The sequence below is a fragment of the Lithobates pipiens genome, unplaced genomic scaffold (genome assembly GCF_037356315.1).
Source record: "Lithobates pipiens isolate NorthernLeopardFrog02 unplaced genomic scaffold, aLitPip1_a1.2 Scaffold_3, whole genome shotgun sequence".
Taxonomy (NCBI): Eukaryota; Metazoa; Chordata; class Amphibia; order Anura; family Ranidae; genus Lithobates; species Lithobates pipiens.
This window is the reverse complement of record NW_027507790.1, coordinates 145625599-145638580: the sequence shown is the minus strand read 5'-3', so window position 1 is coordinate 145638580 and position 12982 is coordinate 145625599. Positions and strand designations below refer to the sequence as shown.

The 12982-nt window shown below is 40.8% G+C and overlaps 1 protein-coding gene across 2 annotated transcripts in view; it reads left to right on the top strand.

The window, feature by feature from the left end:
* LNPEP (leucyl and cystinyl aminopeptidase) overlaps positions 1–12982 on the top strand; it is a 204165-nt gene that overhangs the window by 77547 nt on the left and 113636 nt on the right. For both annotated transcript variants that reach the window (XM_077462351.1, XM_077462350.1), the window contains exons 4-5: positions 4154–4288; positions 6153–6273. In XM_077462351.1, the coding sequence (XP_077318477.1) occupies positions 4154–4288; positions 6153–6273 (256 nt within the window). The remainder of the gene's footprint in view (positions 1–4153; positions 4289–6152; positions 6274–12982) is intronic.

Sequence of the window (12982 nt, the reverse complement as noted above, 5' to 3'; positions counted from 1 at the left end):
GAAGAGAGCTGATCAGCGGTATCTCCACGCAGGGGGACATGTAGGAATGTAATCAGGACACTGATCATCAGTGCCCACCATTGCTTACTATTAGTGCCCATTGGTGCCACCTAATAGTGCCCATCAGTACTGGCATATTAGTGCCTCCCTATCGGTGCCACCTCATCAACGCCCACCAGTTCAGCCTATCAGTGCGGCCTCATTAGCGCACATTAATGAAGGCGAAAAATGACTTGGTTACAAAATCAATTAAAACTTTTTTTTTCAAAATGTTTGGTCTTTTATTTTTTTACAAAAAAAAACCCAGCGTGATTAAATACCACCAAAAGAAAGCTCTATTTGTGTGAAGAAAAAATTTGTTTGGGTACAGTGTAGCACAACTGCGCAATTGTCATTCAAAGTACAACAGCAGTGAGAGCTGAAAAATTGCCTGGGCAGGAAGAGGGGTGTAAGAGCCCGGTAGGCAAGTGGTTAAATTGGCATTCCCTTTCATAATGATTTAGAATGTACTTGATTTTCCAGGGCTGAAGTAGGCTTGGCACTTGGTAGACAAAATGTGGCCCCTTAGAGATTTATTCCAGACAGTTGGGCCCACTAGTGTATTTTAAATTGGCATACCTGCTTTACAAACGTTCCACTATTTGTTTTGAGTGCAACAATTATTGCTGCTTATCTATGTTCTTCTAACCACACACAGTGGGTTCAGATCCTCGGGCTATCCTTTCTTCAGCCATGATCTGCCGCTTCTCCCTTCTATTTATTTATGCGGATGTAATTTATTTTAATCTAAAAAAATCGATCTACAACGGTCACGTGACCCAGCTCTTTCCCAGCTTGTCTATTGGGTAACATAAGCTGGAGGAGTTTCTAGTCCCTTTCTGCTGGTAACATGTTAAAAAAAAAAAAAGTATTTGGTATGCAGAGTAAAAATGAATATCAATAAATCAATAAATAAATCAAATCTTTATTATTTTTTGGCAAGAACATCATGTAGGTGGATTTCTGCCAGTCACAGGTTGTGTCACACCCCATCCAGCCTGTGTCAAAGAATGGGAGGGAGGTGAAGCCTCCATCAATCTACATGCAATATCCTGTCCCCATTGTGTTTAGCTGGTTAGTGGGTATGAAGAAAGAGGGAGGGAGTGGGCTGTCATTTACCACTGTGTATACGCCCACATGTGTGACTCTATAGTAACATGGACTGCTCAGATGTAATAGGGAGGAAATGCTCAGCATAGAAACTCACTGAAAACTGAGCATGTGCAGAGCTGCCAACACAGCTTTGCAAAATCCCTTGCTGCATTGGGGACATGAACAGAAGGGGGAGACAGAACAGCAGGATCAACCAGTGTTTTTTTTTTTTTTTGCACAATACAGAAACGAATGCTGTAGTGACTGAGTATGAACAGCATATAATGCACCATTTATTTATTTATTTATTTATTTATTTATTCATTTTGTTTTTATAATGTGGGTTTAGTACCAATTTAAGACAAACCAATTCTAAACCAGGAATGCTAGTGTTGATCCCTTGAGGTCCATTTGAGTTAAAATGGTTTTTGCAATTCCTAAACATTTTCTTCAACCGTATTTGAGTGGAGTAATGTTAAACAGTTTCCCTTATACCTTAAAGTGATTCTAAGGGCAGAGAGTTTTTTTATTTTAATGCGTTCTATGCACAAAGATAACACTTCAGCGTGCAGCAACCCCCTTAATATTTACCTGAGCCCCATCTCAATCCAACGATGTTGCACGAGAACCTCGGCTGCCCAGGATTCTCCATCCTGATTGGCTGAGACACAGCAGCGGGCGCTATTGGCTCCTGCTGCTGTCAAAGTCAGTGAGGCAATGAAAAGAGAGGGGGCAGGGCTGGGCCACAGCCCTGTGTCTGAATGGACACAGAGCAGTGGCTTGGCTTGGGTGCCCCCATAGCAAGCTGCTTGTTGTGGGGGCAAGAGAGAGGGGCCAAGAGTGCCGGTAAGGGACCCAAGAAGAGGAGGATCTGGGCTGCTCTGTGCAAAACCACTGCAGAAAGCAGGTAAGTATAACATATTTGTTATTTTTAAACAAAAAACAAAACTAGTATCACTTTAAGCTTATAGCCATAGAGCCACATATAGAAGTTACTGTTTTTAATTAACGACACAAATTATTCTAAAGAGAAACTTCATTGTTGCAGCATATTGCCTCCTATTTCTTAACATTTCAGGGACTCTAAGTTGTTCTCTGTAGGCTAATTTTCCTTTTCTGTACACCTGCTATGGCAATTACAGTGGTGCTCAACTCTTTCTGTTGCATTTGACATGTGTTATTTTTTTTGTTTTTTTTTAGAATAAGAAAGCAGCATAATAAGCTGGAACATATTTAAGTTGGACTCTAGGCACACGACTTTTGTTTAAATAGATTCCTCAATAGCCACAAACCATTTAAATCCTGGTTGGATTTACCAATTGCATTTGTAAATCCAGATCTTCTCTTATAAAAGTAGTAGTGCCATCATAACTGTACTGTTCGCAGTCAGTCCAGAAGCAGAGCTGTGTGAGGCTCCTCCCACTACAGGCTGTCTACAGAAAACTACAGGAAGGGGCGGAGATGAGACCAACCACCCTGCACAGGGAGAGAGCGCAGCAGGGAGCGGTCTTTATTTCAAGAAGCTCCTACACCGAGGCAAAATTTCACATTGGATTACTGCACAGATATGAATGAGATGCACAAAGCACACCAAAATTCAGGTTCAAAAAACAGATTTTGTATACAGATATTGTATTTATACAATATTTTCATATCCTAGAGTTCAGCTTTAAAAAGATTGTGTGGCCTGGGCATTTAAGCTTGTGCATATTTTCAGCAAAGAGTTAAAAGGGTTTTTATATATATATATATATATATATATATATATATATATATATATATATATATATATATATATATATATATATATATATATATATTATTGAATTTTTTTTTTTTTTTTTTTTCTTTAACCACTTGGGATCCGCGCTATTGCCAAATGACGGCATTAGCGCGGACCTACATTTCCGGGACTACGTCTATTGACGTCGTCCCGTGTACGAGCGGCCTGCGTGCCCCCTGAGGGGCGCGCGCTCTGTGATCGGCGAGTCCATGAGACTCGCCTGAACACCGATCCGTGCAAGGGGTCGATCCCGACCCCTTATCACGTAATCAGCTGTCAGCCAATGACAGCTGATCATGTGATAGAACGGAGCCGGTAATCGGCTATTAGCTGTCAGCGCGAGGAGAAAAAAAAAAGCCGATCACCGGCGGCCGTGATCGGGACATCAGTCCCGATCACGGCCAGCAATACAAGGGACCACCTGCCAGTGCCCACCTGCCTCCCGCAGTGCCATCCTGAATAAAAGTAAGTACCCCCCGTCAGTGCCCACAGTGCCACCCACAGTGCCACCCACAGTGCCCACAATCTGCCTCAAAGGTGCTGCACCCCAGTGCCGCCCATCAGTGCCCAGCAGTGCCGCCCATCAGTGCCCAGCAGTGCCACCTATCAGAGCCACCTATCAGTGCCCATCAGTCCCATCTATCTGTGGTACCTATCAGTGCCCATCCGTGCCACCCATCCGTGCCATCTTATCTGTGCCCATCTTTGCCCATCAGTGCTGCCTTATCTGTGCCCATCGGTGCCGCCTTATCTGTGCCTATTAGTGCCGCCTTAACTATGCCTATCAGTGCCCACCAATGCAGCCCATCAGTGCCCACCAATGCAGCCTATCAGTGCCGCCTAATCAGCGCACTTCAATGAAGGAGAAAAATGACCCGTTTGCAAAATTTTATAACAAACTATTAAAACATGATTTTTTTTTTGCATCTTTTTTTGTTTGTTTAGCAAAAAATAAAACTCCGAGCTGTAACTAAATACCACCAAAAGAAAGCTCTATTTGTGGGAAAAAAATGATAAAAATTTCATTTGGGTACAGTGTTGTATGCCCGCGCAATTGTCATTCAAAGTGCATCAGCGCTGAAAGCTGAAAATTGGTCTGGGACTGAGGGGGGTTTAAGTGCCCAGTAAGCAAGTGGTTAACCACTTCAGCCACATTTGGGAAGCATTGATACAACTACTAAGCATCATTTCTTCTAACCTACAACCTATCAGATAAGCTAACCAATTGTTTCTTTGCAGACAAGCACAACCAAACTCTCAAATGGGCTGTTTCTTGATGAATTTGCAACCAGTGTGAAAATGAGCACCTACCTTGTTGCTTTCATTGTGTCTGACATGAAGAATTCATCTACCATTACAACAAATGGAACTCTTGTAAGTAATGGTTGCCCCAGGGCCACAGTGCTACTTCAGTATGGTACACAGGGGGTATGCAGCAGAGAAGGATCAAAACTTTCTTTTTTTTTTTTCATTTTGGATAGTGTAAGGAAGGGAACCCCTGTCCCATTTGGGAGATAAGATTTCCCTTCACTTCCTGTCCCATAGCCAAAGCAGGAAATGAGAGGGAATCCCCTGTGTCACTAGAGTCATGAGAACTAGTGTCCCCATTGGAAGATTTCCCATCTATATACCTGTTCTGGTGTTCTGCTTTCACTCTTGGTAATAACAGTAAACGGGACAGATGGAAGGGCTGAATCTCTTTAACAGGGGCACAGATAGCAATAAAACCCTGAGAGGTGTTCCTATTCCTTTCCACTCTATTCAAAACAAAAAAAATAATGTGCCTTTTTAGTTACTTTACATGATGTAATATGCCGATGAAAGTTCACCTCTTTGACCTACGTATTAGTGGAATAGTAAATACTGTTGGTTTTACTAAAACTGGAAAAGGCAAAAGTGAGTGCAGCTCTGTATGGAAACCAATCAGCTTCCAGGTTGTTTTGTCAAAGCTTAACTGAACAAGCTGAAGTTAGAAGCTGATTGGCTACCGTGCAAAGCTGCACCAGATTTTGCACTTTCCAGTTTTAGTAAGTCAGCCCCACAGTGTAATGTTACTGTATAGCAGTGGTCTCCAAACTGCAGCCCGGGTGCCACATGTGGCTCTTTGTTCGCTTTTACCTGGCCATTGGGGCACTGTTTAATTTGCTAATAGCAACAATGGGGCATAATTCCCCACTGACAACAATGAAGTAGCACTATTCTTCCCAATGAAGCCAACAATGGGGCACAATTACACCAAAGGTGGGGCACTATTCCTCCCACTGACACCAATGATGAGGCACAATTATTCCCACTGAAACAAATGGGGCATGATTTTTTTCCCACTGATGTCGGGTCCTTTTCTACTCCTAATGGCAACAGTTCAGCCCCCTAGAGTCTGAAGGACAGTAAACTGGCCTTTTGTTTAGAAAATTTGAAAACCCCTGACCTATTGTATTCAACAATTGCAGAATATTTGCAAGCATCCATATAAGCGCACTACACACTTTAAAAAATGATTGTACAATCTTTTAGAGTTTTGTAGTGCAAAGGCCTGCCTGATTTGATACAAATTTAAAGGATAGTTTACACCAAGTATACTGCCAACAGCCCTATAAAGCAGTAACCTACATGCCCTGCAGAAACCTCTTTTTGATTTTATTAGATTTCAGTCTGAGCAGCTTAGAAGCCTGTGTTGTTCTCATGCTCCTGTCCACTTCCTCTTGCATGTTCTTATTTTCAATCTGTAAATGTGATTCATTGCCTGAAATAGATGGCCCAGCTTTGCTTTGTTTGCACCTAGGAACTGGGGCTTCCGGAAGCTCAGGAGTAGTATTAAACCCTCAGTTTTATTTATTTTTTAGCTTGACTACAATAAAATAAACATTTCCCAGTAAACTACTTTTTTAAAATTCTTCCACCAGTAGTTGAAGTTTTCAACTTTCAATGCTGCGAGCTCCTGCTCTCTCAGGGCTGCTTCTTTGAACTTCTGGTCTTCGCAGGAAAGCATTAACAGTAGACTGGGTATGTTCCAGTCAGTCTGTCAGCTTGAAGAAGGAAGGGGGGAGAAGGCGAGCAGAACAAGGGAGTTCCTTTCCATCGTAGGCTATGGGGCTGTGTGTTTCTATTGATGCACACAGTATAGGGAGACACTGATGTTGGTACTTGTTTGAACTGTCATACAAAAGTCTTTAGATGTACCTTAAGCTCTACTTAGCTGAAATGTCCAATGTCTGTCTTCTTTTCTTTTCATTAACAGGTATCTGTCTATACCATACCGCAAAAAGTCAATCAGACACAGTACGCTCTGAGTGCAGCAGCGAAACTGCTGGAATTTTATACACAATATTTTGGCATTAACTATCCAATCTCAAAATTAGGTTTGTTTTTGTTTCCTGCACATATATTTCTTTTACATATGTTTATTGAGGAATAAACCAAGCTAACATTGTTGACAATAAAGTAAATTAAGTTGATGAGGATGTATACAGATGGTCAATGGCATACAGAAGAACAAGGTTAGCAATAACAAGTGAGACAGTCCAAGGTATATTAGATGAGGGCCTCTTTTTAGGTTCAACAAGCTGAAAATTATAGGTAGGGACCTGAAAACCAAGGTCATAGTAGTCTTCCAGGTAAGTCCAAGGGGCATAGATGTAGAAGTTGCATAGGATATCTTAGGAAATGTAATGCAGGAAGAGGCGTTAAGCCGAGGAAGAGGATATTAGAGAGGTAAAAACAAAGAAAAGAGGAAAAAGAAGGAAAGGGAATGGAAAAGCAAAGAGAAGAGGACATAGGGAAAGAAAAAAGGGATGGCAAAGGGGCAGGGAAATTGAAGTCAATTGCCCAATTCTCAATAGGAGGAACCCACCCACTTGGGTGAAAAGCGGTTGCTACTCGCCCCCAAATTTTTATAAATGGAACCAAGACCGTAATCTTGGTATGCTTAAAGTGATACTAAACCCACAACAGTAAAATCAGTCTGTATATGCAGTAAAGCAAAAAAAAAAAACTGTTTGATCCTGTCTTCTCTGATTTTCCCCTTCTTGATACAGTCCCCAAACCATCTCCTGATAGTACAGAGCCTTGGGGACAGTCTGCACATGCTCAGTTTGGTGTGTATTGCTAGAGATTTTTTAATTTTTTGGGAGGGTGCATGTGATCAACACAGGGCACTGTCTAGAGGGTCAGGGGTCATGCAGCCTCATATGACAGTCGGAGAAGAATGAAAATTCCTCCTAGAAGCTTTAACCTGTGCTCAGCCGGACACTGCTGGAAGTCACAAGACTGCTATATACTGCTGCTGAGAAAAGTGTATTTGGCAGTCTATATTTACTAAAATGCATTTCTATGTTCTGTGTACTGTGGGAGACCAGATATAGTGAATGCAGGGTCCTGGGTTTAGTATAACTTTTTAAGAGGTTCATAAGGCAGGAATTTAAAAAAAGACCAAAAAAAAAAAATGCTGTGCCTTGGTGTGGTCCTAGGAAAAGGACCATAAGGATATTATGGTAGCTATGAAACTCTTTTTGTTTCTCCTGTAATAGGAAATAAATTGCATTTCCATGCAATTTAGCCATTTTTCCCCTTATTTCTCAGCCTCTCGGTGTGCTCTGTCATTAACACAAGGGAGAAACTGTTTAGATGTGAATTTCTTATTGGGAATCTTCTGAGATCCGTGCAACTCCCAGTAACCCTGCAAGCCAAATGTGTGTGTTTGTTTTAATACTGTAATTCATTTGCATCATATTTGCATTACATTTAATTTAGTTCACATTAAGCAGTTGTCTTATTATCGCATCCCTTGATTAGTTCCTTGTTCACAATGATGCCACCGAGCCTTTCCCCACTCAGAGAACATTGAAACCGTTTGTCACTTGATTGCACAGCGTTAAATGATGTGTGTTTTCACAATATGAAGATGTAAGTGATTTTAAATGCTGGGAGATGTAGGGTTGATGAGCAGAGATAATCATCAGATGTTTAGCAGATTTTACTGTCTGTTTGACATTGCAAATCATTCTGTTGCGCACAGGGAAAAAATATAGGTGGGTCCCTTTTTTTTTTTTTTTTCAATTGGCTCTGTGACATGTGAAAAGCTATTTCTGCATACGTCGCGTATATGAGGGATCAGATGGTTCACTGGTTTAAAGAGACCCTGTCACCAACTTAAAACAAAATGTTCATAAAAACACAGGCAAATCAATTGCAGCATTTTTTCCTTTCTATGAGCAATTTATTTATTCACCTTCAATATTCTTTCGAATTTGCTGAGGATTTCAATCACTCTAGGAAGATCGTCTAGTAATGCGACATCCCACGTTCCTACTGCCAGTCATAGCCCTCTCCTCTTCTGAGTGTCTAATTACTGTCTCTATGATGAAAGATCTTTGGTCAGCCAAAAATGGGAAAGCTGTCAGCAGAAGTGGCCATCGGCAAAAGATGTGATTGGAAACTCTCTTTATGAAAGCAAACTTCACTCAATAATTGAAGTCTTACTGGTTTGCTTCCTCCCCCAGCGTGCAAATGAGTTAGTTTTCTTTTTTTTTTTTTTTTTTTTTTTTGAGGGGTGGGGGCAAGTACCGTGTTTGGTTTTTTTTTATTTTTATATATATATATATATATATATATATTTTTTTTTTTTTTTTTATCAGTACCCGTGCTCACTTCTGGAACACTTGCCTAGGCAAGGATGACACCCCTTGCCCCATCACATGTCCCAGGAGGCTGCTGGACCTTTCACAAACTGCCAGGTGAGCTGTCCAGTGCTCAGTGGGCAGCCAACTGTGGTTCCTCAGAAAGCCATGGTTTACTCACATATCCAAGATGGCGTCACTGGGGACACTTAAAGAAGAGCTGTCTGCAGAGAGACAGTGCTGGACCCCAGGCACATGATTTTTAAAAATCAGCAGCTACAAATACTGTAGCTTTAAAATGAAAAAAACTGAAGTTCTCTTTCAAGTAGATGTTTTTTGGCCACAAACTATATATATATAGAACACCATAAATGTTTGTGTCATAGAGATGGCCACTTCCTCAGAATGAAGCACGAGACACTGCTGCAAGATCATCACTACTACATTCCTGGTTCTACAGACCCACTTTACTGTAATCAGAACCATCTAGTGTATTCACTTTAGCACACTAAATCTATTTGAATGTTACTAGTTTTAAAATCTGTCCTAATATTCTCACCCCGTGTTCCCTTGCCCAATAGAAGACTGAGGGCCAGCAGTGTGAGGTAATAATGGCTCTGAGAGATTGTGCAATACTGTCAGTCTAACACAGAGATTTGCCAACAGAATCATAGAAATGATTTCCTCTGTGAGCTGCTCTTTTATTATCCAGTTTCATTCTATTTGACTGTACAATATGAATGAGGCGAAAATCTGGACGGCTGCACTCTGAAATAGGACCATTTTTTATTGATGCATATAAAACAGCAAGCAAATGCTTTTTTCTATATTTTTTTTTTTTTTTTTTTTTTTTTTTTTAGACAGTATGGTTCATTTGCATCTATGGATGGATTATCTGCAGCTGACCATTGTTTGATGTTGGCAATATAAAGCGGAGAGTCTCTCCTGATTGCTGGGTCGTGATTGAAGTGATCCTAAAACCACAACAGTAAAATCAGTCTGTATATGCATTAAAGCATGCTTGTTACACAAACTGTGGAACCTAAAGGGTTAATCCTCAGCATTGTGTTTAAAAGGCTGTTTTGATCATGTATGCACAGATCCTCCCCTCCTACTGACTCCCGAACAGGTCTGGATAAGACAGTTACTGGAATCAAGCTGCACATGCTCAGTTTTGGTGTGTATTGCTAGAGGTGTTTTTTTTTTTTTTTCCTTGGGAGGGTGCATGTAATCAGTACTGTCCCGACAGAGGGTCGGGGGTCCTGTATCCTGATTGGACAATCCTGGAGAAATGACAACTCCTCCAAGCTTTACCAGGCACTGATAGAAATCACAAGACTGCTATATACTGCTGATGAGAAACGTATTTCGCAGTTTGTTTGCTAAAATGTATTGCCTTTCCATGTTTTGTGTACTGTGGGAGACCAGATATAATGAATGCAGGCTCCTGGGTTTAATAGCACCTTAAATGCTAGAGAATCATGAAATGCGTTGACTTTCCTCTGTTACCCCACGGGGTTTGGTTGCTGTTTTATATGCATCAACAAATATGGTCCTATTTCGGCATGCAGCCGTCCGGATTTCTCTATATTCCTATTGTTCAGTATGATGAGCTGGGCTTTGCATCCAGATGGGAAATGTGTAGGATCCTGGTGAGCAGACCAACCTTGAGCAGTGTTACTTTGTTTACAGACTTGACTGTACAGTCTTTCCTGAATTTATAATACAGTGGGTATAGAAAAGAATCACCCCCTTTCAAATCACATTCTGTTGCTTTTCAGCCTGAAATTAGGACACACAGGTTGTTTTTATGCAGCTGTATTTATTAGTGCAACTTCTAGCATCCAAGTGAAAGATATAACCCCAACATGTCAGAGAAAAAAAATCAAAAACAGAATCTTTGAGTTGGAAAATGGATCACCCCTTTTGTTGGTATTTTGTTGAACCACCTTTTGCTTTATATACAGCCTTTAGTCTCTTGGGATAAGTCTCTACTAACTTATGCTTAATATTTGCCCACTCTTTGCAGAACTCAAGTTCCGTTAAATTTGATGGTGACTGTTTATGGACTGCAGTCTTCAAGTCATTCCACAGATTTTCAATGTGGTTTAAGTCTGGGCTATGACTAGGCCATGCAAAGACATTTTACCTCTTTGCTTTGTAGTTTGGGTCATTGTTATGTTGGAAGGTAAACCTTTTTCCCATTGACAACTTTCTGGCAGAGGACAGCAGATTTTTCTCAAGAATTTGAGGTATTTTGCCCCATCCATTTCTTCTATCCTAACAAGTGATCCAGTTCCTGATTCCGAGAAACACCCCTATAACAGGATATTACCACCTCCATGCTTTATTGTAGGAATGGTGTTATTTGGATCGTGAGCTGTTATTGGATTTCCACCAGATATATTGTTAGAAAACAACTCTACCCAAAACGAAACAAAAAATTGCCTTTAGTTATACTTTAAAGCAAAAGGTGGTTCAACAAAATACTCGCATAAGGAAGTAATCCTTTTTTCCAACTCTGGTTCTGCTTTTGAATTTTTTTTCTGACATGTTGGTTTTGTATCTTTCACTTGGCTGTTATAAACTGCACTAGTAAATATAGCTGGATAAAACGAAAACTGTGTCTGTCTTCATTTCTGGCTGCAAAGAAAGAAGGTGCGATTATTTGAAAGGGGGAGATTATTTTCTATACCCGCTGTATATCATGGAATTAAACTTGTTTCCAAATTTACACTCTAGATGCATTTTTAGAAGGGAGTCTCACTTTCTGATCTGTTTTATATTATAGAGATTACAATAGCTGATTTAAAATAAGCTACCATGTTATATATGAAAGAGTAAAGCACCCAAAAAAGCATGAACAGTGCTTTGGTTCTATGGAGTGTAGGTCTTGCTGCGAATACCCTTCTGCACAATTCCAAATATGTGACCATTGTGATTAGATCATTACCTGCTGCCTTATACATATTTTGGAGTTCTCCGCCCATCTCTCCATACCTTAAAGGCCTAGACTAACTAGATCTTTGGCCCATGGTGTGGAGTTCCATTTGGGGTTGGCTCTGTGTCCCTTGTGGGTAGTCTGAGTTGGATCTCTCGGCCCCTTACCCTCTGGACTCCTGGTTAACATATGGGGCGAAAATCCTTGGTTTTAACTGATGCGGGTGTCTAGGATATGATCCTATATTCATATGATACTATTGTTTAATCATAACCATTCATGAAGAATGGAAGAAGAGGAACAATGTTATATCTTGAAACGCGTTGGACATTACTCTGTATGTTTCACTAACAGCATTATGGTTATTCGCTTTGTAATTTCTGTGTATCACTGCAATCGCATTGATTGTATTGTGTTAGTTTTGCACTTGACCTTCCTGTTTTAATCCTTTACCAATAAAATATTGACCCTTTTTTACAAATATAACTTTATCTTTTCTGAAGTCTATGCCCTTTAAAGTCCCACTAGATGTTTTTTTTCTGTAGCCTATCCAATTTGGGCATTCTTTCCTATTCCCTAGATCAACAATTAGCACATCAAAAATTCTCTTTACTTACTGGTCACGTTCAGGCTGTACGTGAGGATGTGTCTCTTATCCGTAACGATCTTCAAAAAGTGCAGGAACGCACAATGGCAATAGAAAATAGGGTCAGTGATATAGAGGACACTAGTTACTGAGGTAAAATCTGCTACGTGCAAGCTGAATGTGATTTTTAATAAAGTAGAAGATCTGTAAAATCGCTTGCGTCATAATGGTTCGTATAGTGGACATGCCAGAGAAGGTTGAGGGCAATGATCAGATTGCGTTTGAGCGCTGGCTAGTTGAGATCTTTGGCAAGGAACACCTTTGCTCGTTATTTGCAGTGAAGCGGCCCACAGAGTCCCCACTCGATCTTTGTTATCCGGAAACTCTCCACCGCCTTTTCTCATCTGCCTTTTTGAGTGTTAGCGACAAGGAGAGTATTTTTCGGAGGGCAAGGGCCCAGAAGGATATTGGATATAATGGATCAAAAATGATATGCTTTCTGGATTTTTCGTCTGAGGTGCAAAAACATTGGACAAGTTTTCAAGAAGTTAAGAAAAAACAGCCACATTTGCGGTTAAAGTAGTCTATGCTTTATTCTGCTCGCCTTTGGGTGGTCCATGATTGCACTGTGCACGTGTTTATGCGTGCATATGGATATGTTTGTGTTTAAATTAAAACCCTGTTTAAGGGTCCTCTCCCCTTCCTTTCCTTTCCTTTCCTTTCCTTTCCTATTCTTTTCCTTTCCTTTCCTTTCCTTTCCTTTCCTTTCCTTTCCTTTCCTTTCCTTTCCTTTCCTTTCCTTTCCTTTCCTTTCCCTTCCCTTCCCTTCCCTTCCCTTTCCCTTCCCTTCCCTTCCCTTCCCTTCCCTTCCCTTCCCTTCCCTTCCCTTCCTTCCTTTCCCTCCTTCCTTCCTTTCCCTCCCTTCC